This window comes from Sciurus carolinensis, chromosome 3, assembly GCF_902686445.1.
Source record: "Sciurus carolinensis chromosome 3, mSciCar1.2, whole genome shotgun sequence".
Lineage (NCBI taxonomy): Eukaryota > Metazoa > Chordata > Mammalia > Rodentia > Sciuridae > Sciurus > Sciurus carolinensis.
In genome coordinates, this window is record NC_062215.1 from 37,028,264 (window position 1) to 37,047,483 (window position 19,220).

At 34.7% G+C, this 19,220-nt stretch overlaps 1 protein-coding gene across 11 annotated transcripts in view; it reads right to left on the bottom strand.

The window, feature by feature from the left end:
- Window positions 1-19,220, bottom strand: part of Synrg (synergin gamma) — a 67,500-nt gene that overhangs the window by 41,628 nt on the left and 6,652 nt on the right. For 5 of the 11 annotated variants that reach the window (XM_047547415.1, XM_047547418.1, XM_047547417.1 and 2 more), the window contains exons 2-12: window positions 19,122-19,162; window positions 16,731-16,840; window positions 13,826-13,956; window positions 12,917-13,022; window positions 12,528-12,639; window positions 9,094-9,396; window positions 7,994-8,227; window positions 6,530-6,607; window positions 4,116-4,312; window positions 3,232-3,480; window positions 1,860-1,993 (exon numbers count right to left, since the gene is read on the bottom strand). In XM_047547415.1, the coding sequence (XP_047403371.1) occupies window positions 1,860-1,993; window positions 3,232-3,480; window positions 4,116-4,312; window positions 6,530-6,607; window positions 7,994-8,227; window positions 9,094-9,396; window positions 12,528-12,639; window positions 12,917-13,022; window positions 13,826-13,956; window positions 16,731-16,840; window positions 19,122-19,162 (1,695 nt within the window). The remainder of the gene's footprint in view (window positions 1-1,859; window positions 1,994-3,231; window positions 3,481-4,115; window positions 4,313-6,529; window positions 6,608-7,993; window positions 8,228-9,093; window positions 9,397-12,527; window positions 12,640-12,916; window positions 13,023-13,825; window positions 13,957-16,730; window positions 16,841-19,121; window positions 19,163-19,220) is intronic. The other 6 variants (XM_047547422.1, XM_047547423.1, XM_047547421.1 and 3 more) reach the window with 3 other exon arrangements.

Genomic DNA, 19,220 nt, shown 5'->3' on the forward strand with positions numbered 1-19,220 from the left:
TTTCACTGGCTGGAAAAATAATGTAATGAGTAGTATCTGGGTGGGTAATTCTTGGAAGGCTTAAACATATACTATAAAAGCACTGCTTTTTTTCCCCCTTATCAGACTCAGGCAGCTCCCAGGAAGAACAACCTTTACATATGAATGACTACATTCCACCACCGGTTTGTGTCATTCAATACCACACACACGAAAGATATATAAATGGATTTCTATTGAATTCTTTGCCCTTAGGCAAAAATCTTTCCACAGTCATTTAAATCTTCTTATCAGTGGCCTACAAGCAAAGTAAAAACCAGGCTCTAGCACAAGCATGCTAATGGGAGTCCACAGTGCTTTAGGACTTAGTGCCATCAAATATTAAAATTTCACATCAGTACCAAACAGCTGCTACATATCTCATCTTGAAAAATATAATGGGCTATCATCTATACACTATAGGTAGATTTTAAAAAGTTTCATATATAATTAAACTACAGCTTACTGTATAGAATGTTGCATAGGAATAAAGCTAATTAGTATCTTAAAAAAAAAAAAAAAAAAAAAACCCACAAAGTTGAATGATCTATTTGCTTTTCATGACCCTCCAATTTTAGCTATGGTCATTTAAAGTTCATCAGTAAAATCTTTCTACTATTTGTGACACTTAATTGAATATATTTCAAAACTATATCCACATAATTGGAAAAAAAAAAAAAAGAGGATCTTGAGGGTAATGAAGTACTGCTGATTGAAATCAACAAACTAAAATTCCAGCCAAGAAGGGTTTGACTCAGACTATAATTTTGTGCATACTGCAAATGAATGTTTCATTTCAGTTCTTTCTCTGAAGTGATTAAAAAAGACTAATCACCATGAAAGTGTTTATGTCAGTTATATATAGTAGTAGTTATCCATCTTAAACATGAAAATAGTTATCTCTACTCTTTAACACTAATGAAAATATTCAAGTGAGAGAGGCACATTGTTTAAAATTTAAGAACCTGCATTCTATTGGATGATAAAGCTAAGAATTTGGCCATGAAAAATGCGTTTTTGCTTTTTCTGTAGTGAATCCATTTGTTTTGTAATCACTCTACCTGCTTGTGGTACATGGCTTCACTTAGCTGCTCACTCTGCTAAATATAAACATCTAAAAAGAAATATTTTGATCTCCACAAAATAAAACTAATGAACTCCAGACCTTAAGCCTTTTTGAACTTTTCTATCATCAATGCCCCATGTGTGCTTTGTTGATTATTCTAGGCCCCTTAGTGCCTGACACACAGTATTTTCTGAATGGTCAACTGGATGATGTTGCTATCTTCTAAAACTCTTCTGTCTTAGAAGGCTCAATTGCTCTCTCCCCTCTGTCTCTGATATCCAGTTCAACATGGAGTCTAAACTGGTCCTCAGACAGAAACTGTTCAGAGTCTGTGAGCTCTAGGGAGTCTTTCATCATCTCACACCAGGATTACCACCACAGGTGAAGGGATATCACATAGCAGTGAAAATTCCTCTCACTGTGCCAGTTCTTATTCCTAAGATGCTCTATGAATCATGAGGCATCCCATAACTGGGGCTGCCCTTAACTAATAACATTTTCTGACTGACTAACAATGTTTTCTACCCCAGGCTATTTGTAACATTTTAATGACTTTTACATCTTTTAAGACAAATAATGCCCATTTTCTATGTAAAAATACTGCTGAAGTGTTTGCTAAGGTTTATGACAAAGAGCTGTGAAGTTCAAAGAATAAAAGTATGAATAAAGAAGAAATAAACAAATACTAAAGCAAGTCACCTTAATTTTTCTTACTTAGGCTTACTATTGTGGATACCTCTTTCTTAATGATGAAATATATTCAGATCTTTTTTACCTGTTTCCCTGTTGGGAATTACTTGTTTTTGAAGAAGCAGGTACCTCTTGGAAATCAGTGAATGAGTCATCAAGGGATCCTGACTTAGAAGCATCTTGAAAATCCTGGAAGTCATCTTCTTCTGACTTTCCCACCTAGATTTAGAGAGGACATTTAAATAGAAAGCATCAAATTGATAAAGTAAGTAAACAGCAAATCTCTAATTGTCAACCTCAAAAAATGTGATTTAAATTTTTCAATTTATAGAAGGGAGACCAGTAGAGTAGAGAAAGGGGATTAGGGGAAGGAGGGGAAAAGAAAAGTACTGGGGAAAGAAGTTGACAAAATCATGTTATGTACGTGTACAGACATGCTATAATGAATCCCACTATTATGTATAATTATAATGTACCAATTTCAAAATTTTTTAAAATAAATTTCTCTATTTATAACTACCTAATTTTAGAAGAGCACTTTTGTGTATGTGTGTGCTGTTAGGGATCAAACCCAGGTTGTACATGTTAGAGAAAGCAATCTACCAATGACCTATACCTCTAGTCCAGAAGAACACCTTTTAGATATAACATCAACTCAAGTGCTTCAGGCAAGAATCCTATTTTGTATTTTTAGATACTTTCTAGTACAAATGGTAGAAGATTGGTTGGAAAAAGCTAATCTATACCTTTTTAAAAATAGCTGAATCAAATTTATTGGGTAACTGAGAAACTGCCATCTTTAAAAAACATTTTATGCACGTTTTAAATTACAAAAGTATTGTTAAGTGTGGCATAACCCATCACATACATTTATAAAGTAAACTATGAATACTGACTCCTCAGCATATGCTTCAGAAGAGAGTACTGTTAGAAGTTCTTTTATTTTATAGAACAGGCTCATATTGTTCTATACTTTTTTAAAAAAGGAATTATACAACAGACATCCTTCCATATAGAACATATAGATCTTTCATTTATTTTTAAATAGTTTATTATTTTATGGATGAATTCAAATTTATTTAACCTTTCTCCTGATGGACATTCAGCTATTGCTACTGTTTTACTCTAACAATATTACAACACATATCCCTTCATTCATAATTCAAACACCCTTTTAATACCAGTGACTCCCAGAAACAAGTGAACAAGCAAAACAAAACTCAAGCATCTTAATGCTTAATAAATATTCTCATTTTTTTTAAAATTAATTTTATTTATTTATTTTTTTGTGTGTGGTGCTGGGGATTGAACCCAGAGCGCTGTGCTTGCAAGGCAAGCATTCTACCAAATGAGCTATATCCCTAGCACATCCTCATGGTTTTAAACAATGAAAAATTAAAACCTGTCTAGATGCACGTTCAGGGATTATTTGGAATATGCATAGCTTCTTCACTTACCTGATTTGCTGAGTAAGTGGGCATGAAGCCACTAGAAGCTGGGGCTGCAGCTCCACCCACTGGTCCAACAAGGTTAATACCCATGACTGACTGTCCAAGGCTGAGGGGCATGGAGCCAGCAGGGCCTGAAGGTAGCACAGTTGGTTGACTCACAGGGGTCGGCAGAGAGATGGGAAAGCCACTTAAAGTTGGAATAGGAGCAGCTGGGAATTGATTTAAAGTATCAGGACTCAGAGCAGGAACACCCCTCTGTATAGAACAGGAGGAAAAGGGAATCATTTTAGGGATTTGCAAACCACAGTCTTTCTGTATTTGGTGAAGAGAGACCTTAAGGTAAAATCTGTAGTCTTCATATTGCTTCTACTCTCTTTTTCTGATTCCCCAAACTCATCATTTGATACAAAAAATTAAGTAACAAGGGTAATGCAAACCTGTTATTCAGTCAAAATAAAAAAGGCCAACACCCATCAATTCCAACATTTTCTTTTTCTGACAAGTTTGGTTAATTTGCTATAATCAAACAATTTAAACTGATTTTATAATATAAGAAAAAGTGTTAACAGACTTAGACTACTTTATCTATATCAAGGGAATTTTGTACAAAGACTTTGAAGGACAGAAAAAGTAATTTCATGTATTACTAACCTTCAAGTTCAGAAGGAATACAGTGAGGCCAGAGAGTGTTTATATATTAAATAGTCCTTAAACAAAAGGTCATGCTAACACAAGCATCATATGAACTGAACATTTTTGAAGTACTGTATGTTAAAAGTGATCTAAATTTTAGTGTACAAGGAGTTCTATAAGGGTAGTCAAAAAGGATTACTACTCTTTCAATTTATATTGAAAAGGTTATTTGAGCTAATTTAAGAAACACTGTATACCTGTGTTACTGCTATCATGGCAAGAACAGTATAAAGTTCTTCTTTAGTAAGTTTTCCAGGTGTAGTTCGATTAGCTAAGGCCCATATCTGTCCAAGAGTTTCCCTGGGAAGTCCAGATGACATCAGAATGGGATAAAGTTTAGCAGTATCTATTCCAGTTGGAGTCATTGTGGTTTCTAAAATTTTCTTATAGGCATCTAGCAGAGGAAAGACCAGATTATAAATGTAAGCAAATTGTAAGTGATCAATCTTTTTGTTGTCATTGTTGGTATACAAGAATAATCTTAAGTCACACTTTTAATAGAAATGAAGCCACATCAGCTTCTGAATAGCTGAAAAGAAATTCAAGTGGGATTATCTAACAATTAGGGTATGGAGTTCAGAAGAAATGAGGCTTGGTTCTAAAGCTGAAGATTTAGGGCTGAAGGTAACAAAACATTTTATAATTCAGAGAAGACTAGCAATGTTTTTGAGTTTTAGGTATTTTCTGGTAAAAACAACAATAATAAAAAGATGAAGGTGGTATAAGCAGTTGCTTTAGACTTTAAAAGAGGAGCTTTAAGTAATGCTGGTGGAACAGTTTAAAAACAGCAGTGGGAAGTAAGAATTATACCAATATCACCTTTCTGCTGGCCCACTGAATCAGAGACTATGAAAGAAACACCATTGGAGAAGATGCTCTGGAAATAGAGTCTTTGGGGAAAGACCCAGTTGTAGTTAAGGTGATAAAAAACCATTGTTTGAAAAAAGGGAGGGACTGTTGGTGAGTTTTTCACAATCATATGGGTTTTCCAAAGGACAAAGCAGGAAAGGCTGTTAGAGATTGGTTGCCAATTAAGGACAAAGAATGCCAACATGGGCCAGGCATAGTGGCACACACCTATAATCCCAGTGATTTGGGAGACTGAGATAGGAGGATTGCAAGTTTGAGGCCAGCCTTAGTAACTTACAGCACTTAGCAAGGCCCTAAACTACTTAGTGAGATCCTGTCTCAAAATAAAAAAGTAAGGGTTCAGTGGTTAAGCGCCCTGGGGTTGGATCTCCAACACGCACACGCACAAAAATGGATGCCAATATTGCAAGGGACATACCTACACTAAACGATTACTTGCTGTATAAATGAAATTCAAATTTAACCAGGCATCCTGTATGTTCTATGTTAAGTGTGGCAAGCCTAGTTAGAGGAGTTGATAGAAATCAAAGTCAGTAGGGTTAAGGGAGGCAGAGAAAAATGTTTAAAACAAAAATTTTACATCTAAGATCATAAATATGGATGTGGATTACAGGTTAGTAGGTTGGCAATAAGAACACATATTTTGACTGAGAAAGCAGGGTGTGTGTATGGAAGGAGGAGGGAGAAAGAAAGAAGTTAGCAGAAAATGGATAAAACTAAAAAATATTCAAAATCTAGGTGATTTTTTGGGGGGAAGGCACTTAAAGAGAGGAAGAGAAAAAGACACAAAAGAGGTAGTTGAAAGAAAATCTATTATTTTTATGTAAAATTGAAGACACTATTTTTTTAAAAAAATTAGTCTTTTAATCTTTGATTATGATTGTAATATAAACACTACCAGTTTCTTGCAAAAATAAATTCAGCTACAGAAATATTGCATGTTTTAGTTAATGAAATGTAGAACAACATTAGCCAACCTAGAAAACTTAAGACCTAATGAAAGCTACCTTTAGCTTTCAAGGTGTTGGCAAAGTAAAGTAAATTCAACAAGTTACAGTTTATTAGGATTAATATATACTGTTGCAATAGTCATTTTACGCATATGGCTCATGGCTTAAAAAGACCATTTCCTTATTTCAATTGAGTACTATCACAACATGCACTTTAGTCGTCTTTTTATTTTTTTGGCTAAGCAGTAATAATACATATAAAGTAAAAAGTAAACAGCAACATATAAAAGATGCCACCTGGTCTTTTACTTCATATAGTATCACATGCCAAATCATAAAAAAAGAATATCTTAAAATATAAACTACTGAGAATTCAGAATATTACATTAAATATATTAGTGCAGTTCTTGGTAAGTTATTAATAACCTCTGAATTTTTTTTTTTTTTTGCGGTTCTTGGGATTGAGAACTCTACCAATTGAGTTATATCCCCAGCCCCTGAAATAAATATTTGATAATGTCTTTAAAAGATAACTAAAGAAAGTTTTTAGAAATAAAAGTATTATAGTCAATAAAATATTAAAAAGCAAAACATTTATCCTGCATTTATATAGTTATTCCATCTATCATTCAGTCTGAAACACTAGATCTATTGAATTTTCTATACTCTTTCTGGAAAAAAAGAGAAAAGTGACAACTCCTTCTGCATATTTTGTAAACACTTATAATTACAATCTATGATATTTAAAACAAAATATCGAGATAGGAATCCTGGTAAAGAACCTTTTTTACCTGGAACCAAACTCTCATTGTAAATCCAAGGAGGCATTCTGGGCTGAACAGGATCCTGTGAGGGAAATACTCCCACACCTAGAAAATAAGGAACATTAATGTATATAATGGTCCATGAGAAGATGCGGAAATGACACTGAGTGATGACTTTTTATAAAGGACACGTCTGGAGACACTAGAAAAAAGTCACCAATACAACTAAAATATTTTTCTTTTCTTTTTTTTTGTACTGGGGATGGAACCCAGGGGCACTCTACCACTGAGCTATATAGTCCCAGCCTTTTTTATTTTTAGACAGGGTCTCACTAAGTTGCTGAGTCTACTCTTAAATTTGCAAGCCTCCTGCCTCAGTCTCCCAAGTCACTGGGATTACAAGCATGTACCATTGTGTCCAGCAAGTGTTTGGTTTCTAAACAACTCTTATATGAAAACTATGTCCTAAAGAGTAAATTAAAGAAAAGCAAACATGTACCAAATCAATATTTTTAATCATGAGGCTTGAATCATTTCACATTTTTATAACTTAAAGAAAAATATGATTGAGGATGGCTTAAAATTATATATGAAAAAAACTTTAATTGCCTAAGTTTACTAGCAGCTTTTTATAATGCTTTTTTGCAAAGTATGATTTTTTTACGATTACTAAGGATTGAACCTAGGGGCTCCCTGCCATATTTCTAGCCCTTTTTGTTTTTTGAGACAGGGTCTTATCAAGTTGTCCAAGCTGGTCTTGAACTTACAGTCCTCCTGCTTCATCCTCCTAAGTGGCTGGGATTACAGGTGAGTCACTGTGCCCAGCCTGATTTTTTTTTAAACCTGAATACAACATTGCTGAATTAGATGTATAGGATTTGGAGTTATTTGTTGTTGTTCAATATAATATCCTCTAAAAATTTGCTTTCAGGGCTGCCACATTCTAATTTATCTATGAAGTTTGAATTAAAAAAATTTAATTTTTGTGTGTGTGTATGTACATGTACTAGGGATGAATTGAACCCAGGGCCTTGTACATGCTAGGCAAGTGCTCTACTACTGAGTTATATCCCCAGTCCCCAAATTTGGATCTTTTAGGCAGCAATACATATGATTTCAAAGAAAATAAAACTATATTTTCATTGGTGACTTTTCCAGTTACAACTCTTGGATCTTTGTGGAAGAACAGAAAGTATAAAGGGGAAAAAAAAGAGAATTTTTATAAGATAAAAGGAAAGGAAATTTTAACAGGAACGATTCTGATTAAGAAAATTGGTTATCAAAATCATTTTTTGAAAAGGAATAATACAATGTGTTGAAAGAATTCAGAGCAAAAACTTAGGGGTTAATTGGAGAAAGGATTGCATTAAACATATTTTAAGCAAAATTTTAATTGGCAAAATCAAGCAGCATTCATTTTAAGATTAATGCTTAAAGTGTTAGCAGCTGAGCGACATTTGGTTAAACAAATTTCTTGCTTTATGAGCTCACCACTCTCTTCAATTGACAGGTTTTGGTCTGAAGTCTTTTCTGCCTCTGCAGTGGTGGCACCACTTACATATCCATCTACAGCACCCCCGTTATTGGCTGTTAAACCGGAATGGTTCTTACTGGAACCTGGGCCTATGGTTTTGTGCCCAACTTCAGAAGTATTTAATTTAATTTGTTCCTGCTCAGATGTACTTATATCACAAGACATTAGGAGCTTCTCCTCCAAGGAAGGGCCTAAACAAACAGCATGAAGGATATTTGAACAGAACTGCATATTTCTCATCTTGTCAATCATCCCTTTCCACCCAAATATTCTAAAGGGAAGGCCCTGCTATGTATAAAGTAAACTTAGACATAATTCAATAGCCAACCATTTGTATAGGTCTTGAGAGACTAGAGATTTTGGAGAATTTAAACACAATTGTCTATTCTGATTCTCAAGAATTCTGGGATCATATGTAGAACAGTGTAGCAGAAGGTCCTACTCTGGAAATCTGGCATCCTACAAGATACAGACACTTTCACTAACTACTGGGGAGGTCTCAGGCCAGCAACATCATCTCTGAGTCTGTTTTCACATCTGCCAAATGAGAAAGTCTGGACTAAGTACAAGCCTGCCAAGATTCCTCCCAGCACTATACTGTTTCAAGACAGAGCATGTAACTACCCCCATTATTTCATAGGTGATAAAAACAGGTACAGGAGTGTTTAAAGACTTGTCCAAGGACAAACCAATAGTAAATGAACATCTGAGTTTCTGCCTCCAAGTGCTCTCACTGAACCAGAAAGTGCACTTTCTAAAGGAGCTTTCTCAAGCTCATTGTTCTTAAGACAGTGATATTGATGATTTTCCCAAACAAAAGAGAACTCTTAAGAAATGAGCTTGTTCTTAAAGTTTTAAGGTGGTTTAAACTTTTTCTACTTCAGTAGCAAAATGTTTTAAATTACTTTTCTGCCATGTGAAGACACTAGAACAAAAAAATCAAGACAGATTTGTGTACATGTTTCCTTGCCAACACTACAGTATCATTATACTATCACAGAAACAAATTATCCTAGAGTATCTTAAGAATATTTTCATTAATACTGCTAGGAGTTACCTGCTTTCTGCACATTTTGTGAGGCTGAAGCAGTAGAGAAATAAGGAATTTGCCCAGGGCCACCATGTAAGGCAAAAGACACTGGAATCTGACCTGGAGGGAGAGGCTGTGCCCCGGCCTTCTGAGTAAGCAACTGGGCAAGTGGGGTGGTGGGATGTAAAGACTGAAAGGGCTGGGCTGTGGAAGAAGGCCCACATGTGGGAACTTCAACCGGCCCCTGCATAAAGTCACTGAATTCTTCTTCATCAAGAAAGGCAGGTGATGGGGAGACAGTTTTAGTAGAATGAGATGATGTGGGACAATCTGCAAAATGGAAAATGGCAATGAAACACACATATAAAAATCAACAGAAAAAGAAATTAAGGTGTAGTACAATCCCAAAAGAATACAATGAAATATGAATAGAAGAGATGAATAAAAAACAACTAGTAGTAGTAGTCAAGTGGAATTACATTGTATGCAAAACACTTTGATGTCCATACACAATTTGTCTCTTTGAAATGAGGTTTTATAGCTATCCTGCATTTTGTTCAAAGAGAGAAAAAATTAAAACTCAAAATCTCCATCTTTCATTAAGTTAGTACTAATTTCTCTTCCTTAACCAAGACCACTAATAAATTTACATCAAAGAGGTAAATATTTTTGAAATCCAAATGACATATTTATCTTGATAATGTTCCCTCAAACCAATGTATAACAGATATCAGAAAAAACCTACCTATACGCTGCCAAACATTTTAATAAATTCCAATGTTTACATTTCATTATTTAGAAAGAAATTCAGTAATAATCATACAATACAAACTTGTAATTTTTCTATCATGCCTTATCCATATACTTTGCAAAGATGACATTTCAGTAAAATTACCATATGAGAAGTGAATATTAAACATATTATTGAGGTGATATTTTCTTATGAAAAGCATCAAAACTTAGATACCACAAACTGCTGAAACAACTCAAAAGTCAATTTAGAAAGTAAACTTTGAGGTCTATATTTAAAAGATTTTTGGCACTAAAGGACAAAGACAAACTGTGGTTTTTTTTTATTATTAAACATGAGATTCACTTAGGGAATAAATCAGCTCTCCATGGGTCACATTTAATCCAATGTTCAATAACAATACTATTTTAATGTTGCTTCACCTTTTTTTTTTTTCCAGTATCAAGGATTGAACCAGGAGTGCTTCATAAATGAGCCATATCCCCATTTTGAGATGGGTTTTTTTTTTTAATATTTTGAGATGGGGTTTCACAAAGTTGCTTAGGACCATGCAAATTTGTTGAGGTTGGTTTTGAACTTGCAACCTCTTGCTTCAATCTCCTGGAACCAATGGAATTACAGGCATGCACCACTGTGCCCAGCAGTTGCTTTGCATTTTTAGTAAATATTTTAATATTTTATTTACTAAATATTAAAACCATTACTTATAGATCATCTTTTTTTTAATGGCGCTCATCTGAAATATGGGGACACTAAATGATTCTCTTTAGCATCAATCTGGAAGCACTGAAAGTTCTCTGAAAGATGCAAAATGAATATTTAAAATTACTGCCATAACTAATTTTATTTAAAAAAGAAAAAAGCCACATATTGAATCCCAGGCCTCCCAACAATGGTTACCAAGAATATGGACTGAGGTTCTCAGTTTAGGTTCTCAGTTACTTTGAATATTTTTTTAAATGAACCCTAGCTATTTACTAGCAATATGCAGCAAAGGCTAAGCCAGTGTTTCTTTGCATTTGGCTGCAACTGTGTTAATTATTATATATATTTTGGCTCGTAAAATCATGCAGCTATATATATGATTAATAAGAAATATTTAAAATTTTATGATGTAGTTTGTATATTCAATATTTTAAGATAAAAAGTCTACAGGGAAAAAAAAAAAAAAGATGGCTTTGGTGGTAAAATGGTTAGAACTCTTTTTATGTACTTTAGGCCTAGGTTTAAAACCCTAACTTGAGAAGTTTTGGAATCTTCTTACTTCAGACCAATCTTTTTCTGGGGAACTGGAAATTGTTAATTGCGAATATGTTGACAGAACTCCAGAGATTTGAACAGCAGAACACCAATTTATTACTTAACAATGACCTTCCTTTTTGTCAGTACTTATTGTTAAAACTATACCTGGATGATGAAAAGGGCATTCTATATGGACAGAACATGTTGACCTAACAACTATCATTCCTCTCTGCCTTTCTTTCATCTACGTTTAGTGCCATGTCCAGTTTTTAGTATTAACTTCTGATGTCTCTTTTTTTTTTTCAGTTCTGGGCCAAGGTCTATTCCTAAATCACTTCCTATTGATATATTTGCCTTTTTAGGTTATGGTTTCCTTTTCTAATCTTAATTTGATTGCTAATATCTATCCTCTTTTGAATCTTGGTGTATAATTTATATAGGGACATATTTTTGCAATGGGAATCTAGGTGTATAATCTAACCCATGAAATTCGTAGAACAGAGTAAAAGCTGTCCTGGAAAATTAAGAATTGGAAGCAATGCCAATATCAGATTATTCTCTCCTGATATTACATATAAGAAGTCATAATACAAGGGTTTAAGACAAAATTTAATAATATTAACATTTTAATACTTTCTTGGTTGGTTGAATGGTTTATGAAAATTGTTCATCTATTAATGATATGTTATTTTTTTAAAGTAACTGATAAATAAAATGTCAAAATCTTGTATTTTTTAAAAGGCTGATAACAGTCATGCAAAGACAAGACTTAGTTCAATGGTTAAGTGTTCAAATTGATAAGAAGAAAACCAAATATCTCTTTAACCTGCTCTAAACAGGTACTTTTTTGCTTATCTAATGATAAAAACTACAGAGAAATTTACTAAAGAAATCTTTCATATGGAGTATTATTAAGCCTTTTTAAAAATAGGGCATTTGAAGAATTTGCAATTTGCAACACACTGAATAGTAAAATATCAACTAGCTCATAAAAAGTAAAATTATAAAAGAAGCATAAACTTCTTTATTATATTTGCTTTGAGTGAACAGATTTTACTTGTGTTAACATACTTATTTATGCACAGAAAATATGATTTACAATAAAGTTGTCAAATTGACGTTTAACTAGAAGACAGAGGTTTTTCCTAACAAGACAATTGGTATCCAGACTTGATCTCTTAAGCCACTGCAAAGTTTTCTTCCTTCTTTCTTTTTTCTTCTTCTTTTTTTTTTTTTTTTTCTTTTCTTTTTTGCAGTGATAGGAATCAAATCCTGGCAAATGCTAGATGAGCTCTCTACCACTGAGCTGCATTCCCAGCCCAAGCCAGTATAAGTATTAAAACATCCACTTCTGTACTTAGTTTGAAGGTAAAGTTCAGCACTCACTTCACACATACATAACAGTCAGTACATGGGGTCTTTTAAGTCTTTTCCAAGAAAAGAAAATGTTTATGCCTCTTAAAATTACCTGGTTTCTTGGGGTGCGATGCTGGAGTAGGGTGCATCTTAGCATCTCTGGAAAACCCATCTAAATTTCCTTTTATGGCTTCTAAAGCATCATCTCTACTCTTCTCTCCTGTCTAAGAGACAACAAATGTATGTCATTTCTTCACTTATCTCTCTTTGCCTAAACCATCCCAAATTAAATGAAAAGCACAGATACTAGTCTCTTTCTAATATTCTTTACAGAAAAAAAGAGAAATCCTTCACTTTAGGAGTTAGGTAAACCAAAGTGGAAGGAATCAATCACAGTTTCAGCTTGGGTTGGTGTCTGAGTGACAAAATTCACTGAACAGGTGAGAGCAGACACATTCAGGGGATGTATGTTAGGGGAGGGAGAAATGGTGAATATATTACCTTGGGTTTCACACTACTCAGAAGTCTGAGCTTTTGCTTTTGCTCTTCAAACTGGCGTCTTTTTCTTTCTTCTTCTAGGAGTTTTTGTTGCTGTTCAAATCGTTTTCTGAAGGAAAAACAATCTAATAAAGATTCATCTTAGGGATTATTAACTAGTTATAGTCAGATTTTTATTTTTGTACCTGGGATTGAACCCAGGGTTGCTTAACCACTGAGTAACATCCCCAGACCTTTTTATTTTTTGAGGCAGGGTTTCACTAAGTTGCTGAGGGTCTTGCTAAATTGCTGGTTCTGAACTTGCAATCCTCCTGCCTCAGCCTCCTGAGCCACTGGGATTATAGGTATGCACTACCTCACCCAGCTTATAGTCAGATTTTTACTCATAGATGTAGCAATATCATCTTATATTTCTAGAACTATAATTAACTATAATTAGAACTTTTCATTTCTAATTATATCTAATTTTCTCAAGACAATGTGTGCTCACTATATTTATTCTAAAATATTTGAAATGAATCTAAAAATGACTTAAATTATGTACATGTATTTTTTATCTAATTTGCAAGGAGAGGAAACAATCTTTGCATACAAAAGTAATCTCTCAAACTAGAGGCAGATAAACATAAAACCATCTGCTCTGCATATGAAAGAGAAACTTCCTTCAGAAGCAGCACCTAGAGTAGAAGAGAATCAGGGGCCTGCATTTTGGCTCAGGCTTTGCTGGTAATTATAAACTGGAGCATCTCTAAAGTCCTTTTTGACTCAAAATTTCTATTAAAAGTATTTTGAAGAGTTTCAAAGGCAACTTCACTATTTCAGCTTCAAATATGCTCTACAGAACATCTGACGATTTATAAAAAAGCTGCTATTATCTATCTTTGTTATCCTTGAATCCTGCAGGTCTCTTACTGCTGCTCTTCGGCAAACTGCTTCTGCATGTCTGGAGTGTACTGTGGACCTGGAGGACGCATGCCCAGGAATGGTGCTTGTCCTAGGTAAGGCATTCCCGCTGCTGGCATTGGTCCCATTGGTATCCCTGCCTAGAAAAAACAGACAAAATTAAAATAAATATTAAAAATATATAATATTTCCTTCTCATTATCACAAAGAAAAATGTAATTTGCACAAATTTAACATTTATTAACATTTACTTAACATTACTAAACTATAAAATATACTCAAAGATTCAAAGAACATATGCTAAATAAAAATGGAAAGCATCTCCATTCCCTTTGATGTCTCAGAGGTGACCATTGCTAATTGTGTGTGTGTAAAATCCTTCAGGTAGTGTATGGAAGCCCCTACACAGTTATATTCCTGTGAGTTTACTACTAATCCACACATTTTGAGATAAGGTACCATATCTTACATATCTTTGTATTTCCAGTATTAGATAAGAGCCTGGCATATGGTAATCATTCTACAAATGAAATTAAATCTGATTTCTCAATACTTATGATAATATTTTGATGTTCACTATTACAGGCCTGATATCAAGACTTACACAGAAAATAAAATACATTTAGTTAATAGTAAATGATGTATCAATGTAACAGTAAAACGTTTACTCAAGTGTCAGAAGGATCCAATAACATAATAGGAAATCACAAAATCTAATATTAAAAATCATGGTGATAATGATAATAATGGCTAATTTTCACTGAGTGAAAACTTATTTCTTAACCTTTTCCCCTTTTGCCCTAACTGAAACCTGGCTTTCTCTGAAGCCCTCTCATTTGGAGATTGCTGCTTCTACACTTCTGTAAGTGGGGAATATTCCTTCTTGGTTCTTATGAACCTTTCTTCCTCTTTAAAAAAAGTTGAATACATTTTAATTTCCTCCCACTGGACTTCATCATTTACTATAATACCTTGTTCCTGTCATCTACTCACCCTCAACTTCCTCACTTTTCAATTGAAGACTTTAGAACTCTGTTATCTTCCATTCTACCCATAAATTGCTGGTGGTAATACCAACATTCATATAAATGACTCATTTATCACTGTGGCCTTTCAGGTCTCTGACCTCCTCACCTCAGTCATATCCAATTATCATTTTATCTTCCCATTTCATGGTCATATCCTTGTTCAATCAGCATCAATAACAACATCATGTTCAAATTCTTGATTTTAAGCAGCCCAACACTTGATCACCATCTCCTATCGTTTCAGCTCATCTACATCCAGCAATTCTCTTCTCACTTGCCTTCTGTTAATTTTCCCACATTCCATCATCTTTATCATCTTCACCATGGCCTCTTTTTTCTTCTTGTTCAGCTTAGGTCCCCAGGTTTAATACTAAATGGCCTTGTAAACAGCCTTAACTCCCTTAGTTGTCAATTTCTTGGTATGGTCTCCCAGTTTCTCTATGATGTGTCTGCATGTGAGGACTTGGACTTCTATTTCTTTTTCTTTCTTTCTTTTTTTTTTTTTTTTTTTTGAGGTGGGTGGTACCAAGAATTGAACTTGGGGGCACTTAACCACTGAATCACATTCCCAGGCCTTTTTAGATTTATTTTCAGACAGGGTCTCACTAGATTATTTAGGGCCTCACTAAGTTCCTGAAGCTGTCTTTGAATTTTCGATCCTCTTACCTCAGTTTCCTGAGCCACTGGAATTATAGGCATGTGCCACTGTGCCTGGCTTGCATGTGAGGATTTCATTTTGCCTGCATTTTAGACAGCTTCTCCTGACCTACTGTCAGTTCCCTAATTCTTTCTTCAGCATTTCTAATTTGCTATTAAACTATCCATAGAACTCTTTTGGTTAAAGTATTTTTCAATTACAAAATTTTTAAAGATGCTATCACTTTTTATAATTTGAGTTTCCTGCCAACATTTTCCACTTTGGCTTTTATTTCTTAGATCACAGAAAATGCAGTTCCATGGTCTATTCTACTAATTCCAATAATTCACATTTTCATCACTTTTAGAGTACCTGCTTATTGAGCTTGAGGACCTGTCAGACCCCTGCACTGGGGGTAATGTGGGAGTAATGATGGTATGTGCATATACATCCAGTGACACAGGAGGCTGAGGCAGGAGGATCACTTGAGCCCAGGAGTTCAAGGTCAGTCTGGGCAACAAAGCAGGACCTCAGACCCTGTCTTTAAAAAAAAAAAAAAAAAAAAAAAAAAGGAACCTTTGTTTTTGCAGTACTGGGGATTGAATCCAGGGCCTGCATATGCTGGGCAAGAGTTCTATCACTGAGCTGCATTCCCAGTCCTTTTTATTTTTCTTTGAGAGAGGGTCTTCCAGGCTATCCTTGAACTTACTATTCTTCTGCCTCAGTTTTCTGGGTAGCTGGAATTACAGGTGTGTGCCACCATGCCTGGCCAAAAGATTAACTATTTCTAAATATATTAATAAGTCTTTAAAAATACAGTTCTTTTATTCAGCCATAAAAAAGAATGAAATTCTGTTTTCATTTGCAGGAAAATGGATGGAAGTTGAGAACATCATGTTCAGCAAAATAAGCCAAACTCAGAAAGTCAAGGGTTGTATGTTTTCTCTCATATGTTGAAGCTACAGAGGCAAAAGGAAAAGCAAAGTATGTATATGTATATGTGGAATCTCATAAAAACCAAAGCAATCAGTAGAGTACAGGAAAGGGTCCTGGGGGAAGGAGGAGGGAAGGGAAAGGGGAAACACTGAGGAATGATATTGGCCAAATTGTATTGTTATATCATGTGCATGCACAAATATATGACAATGAATCCCACTGTTAAGTATACTTAAAATGCACCAATAAAAAACACTCTTGGTGTGCTCACATCTAACAAAAAACAATAACCTTATAAACAATCAAAGAGTACCTGCATAGCAATGGGTCCTTGGGACATTTGGGAGCTGTAATTCATTCCCATCATATTAGGCTGCATGACAGAGACCATAGGGAATCCTTGTTGCTGCATTGGCATCAAGCCTGATGGAAAACACCAAGGCATTATTAAAGCCAAAATGTTTGAAAGCTTATTTTCTTAAAGACTTGTTAACTGGCAGACTACACACTACAGTGGAAAAAGCACAGGTTCCTAATTAGACAGTCTTGAATATGAATTATTCCAATTCCATCACTTACCTAGCTGTGCGATCTTGGGCAACCTGTAAAACTTGATCAGTAAAATGAGGATAATAATATCTGTTCCACAGAATCTGAATGCATATTAAAAAATGGACAGCATGGCTTCATTGTGGTACTTAGCTTTGAAGATGGCTCCTGATGATTTTGCCTTCTGGTATTCATATGCTTACATCATTCTCATCATTAGTTGAACTAGTACAACCAATAGAATAATGTGGAAACAACAGTATGTAACTCCCAAAGCTAGTTCTCAAAAGACACTGTGGCTTCCTCCTTGCTCTCTTGGAGCACTAGCTCTGGGGCAAGCCACTAAAGTGTCACAAGAATATTCAAGCTGTCCTATGGAGAATTCATGCGGTGCTGAACTGAGGCCTGCTGCCAAAAGGCGGTGTGAGTTTGCCATCTATGTGAATGAGCATCTTGGAAACAGATCTTCCCGCTCCATAAACCCTTCAGACTACTGCAGTTCTGGCTGCCATCTTTACCACAACCTCACAAGAGGCCTCAAGCCAGAACCTCCAGCAAAGTCACTCTCAGATTTCTGACCTGTAGGCACATTGTGAAATAATGTTTATTTCTTTAAAAAATGTTTTGACCTGAAGTTTTATTAGTTTTATTTTATTTATAAGTGGTTAACTCAGCTGTTTGATATCATATTCAAAGGCATAAAAGTGAAAAATAAGTCTTTTCTCCTGGTTTCTGTTGAGGTACACATGATCTGTGGCCACCCCTGCTGTTGGTTCTTTGTATGTGCTTTTAAAAATGATTTGTGCATGATTTAAAGCTTCTGAGTGATCAAAAAGTCCATTCTAACATACTTTATTTTTTTAAAAAAACTCTGAAACAATTACAAATTTAGAAGAAATAAATAACAGGAAACCTTTGAGATCTCTTCTTCTTTAATTTCTTTGCTCTGTATGATTTCTAGTTGAAAGTTTATGAAAATGCAAAATAATGAAATGCACATGATAATGAACACTTCACTCTGTAATGCCTTCTTAAAGAACAAATGATCTCAAAACCATTTGATCTAAATCTGGGACACATCTTAATACAGGTACCTTAAATAATGTATAAATGTGAACACAATGAAAAGAATACAACTGGCTCTTGGAAAATTTACCTGAAACTCAACCTCCACAACTGATTATAAACAGAGACAAAGTCAGAATGAGCTACTGACCACCTGCTACTGAGTTGCTCTTTATCTTTCATCTCTGCTGGTGACCTGGAAGTCTCTGTTTCTTTAGCAAGTCTACCATAACCAATCAACACTGACTTTATGAGGAGAGCCAGTTTTCAGAAGCAGCTTGACATTGGTGGGGTGGAGATGGGGAGTATGCTGGAGTGGGAGAAGTGAGCAGAAAGAAGAGAAGGGTAGACACATTTCTCTCTCAATGTTGTGTTCTATTTGCACAGTAGCATGGGTCAAGATTATATTCCTATACTACTGTTTCCTTGAAGACAGAGCTAGAATTAATATTGGTGGGCCCTGGTTCTAAAACCAAACAGAGTGGGCACAACTAGTAGAGAAATTTCTAGGAATAAAACTGACACTTGAATACTTTAATTACATCAGAATGTGATCTCTTTTATGTATGAGATTATATTAAGACCATATCATATAGAGAATAAAGAGGTTCTTTTATTCATTCAAAAAACATCTATAGGGAAATTAGTACGTTCTATCAGCATGCTGGATGACGGAGATACTGATGAACATAAGACAGACATGAATCCCACAGTATGGTGCTAACAATCTTCTATGTAGAAGACTAAATAGGAGGAGGATGTTATCATTAAGAGAATTACAGGTTATTTCAATTTTATTACCTTTTCTTAATAGTCTTGGCCTGAAAGTCTCTGTCATCTCTGAGATTAAAAATCAATCTCTTGACATAATGTTTAAGCAAGTTTGGGAGAAATGAGGAGTGCTTCTTATTACTTCCCAAATTAAACAATTTTGAAAAATCTTCAAGAGTAAGTATCATACAGGTTCAAGAATATAGGAAAATTTTACTCTATATGGCAGGAATAGAACTTACTTTCTACTTTGCTATCTTATCCCTAGGTTTGGAAAAATAATAAAAACCAAAAGTTAAAAACTAAAGCTTTCACATACCTTGAGGGGGTCTTATTCCACTTGCAACAGGAAACATGAAGCTGAAAACAGAATACAAATACATCATGATCATCATATGTACATAGATTTCAAATGAAA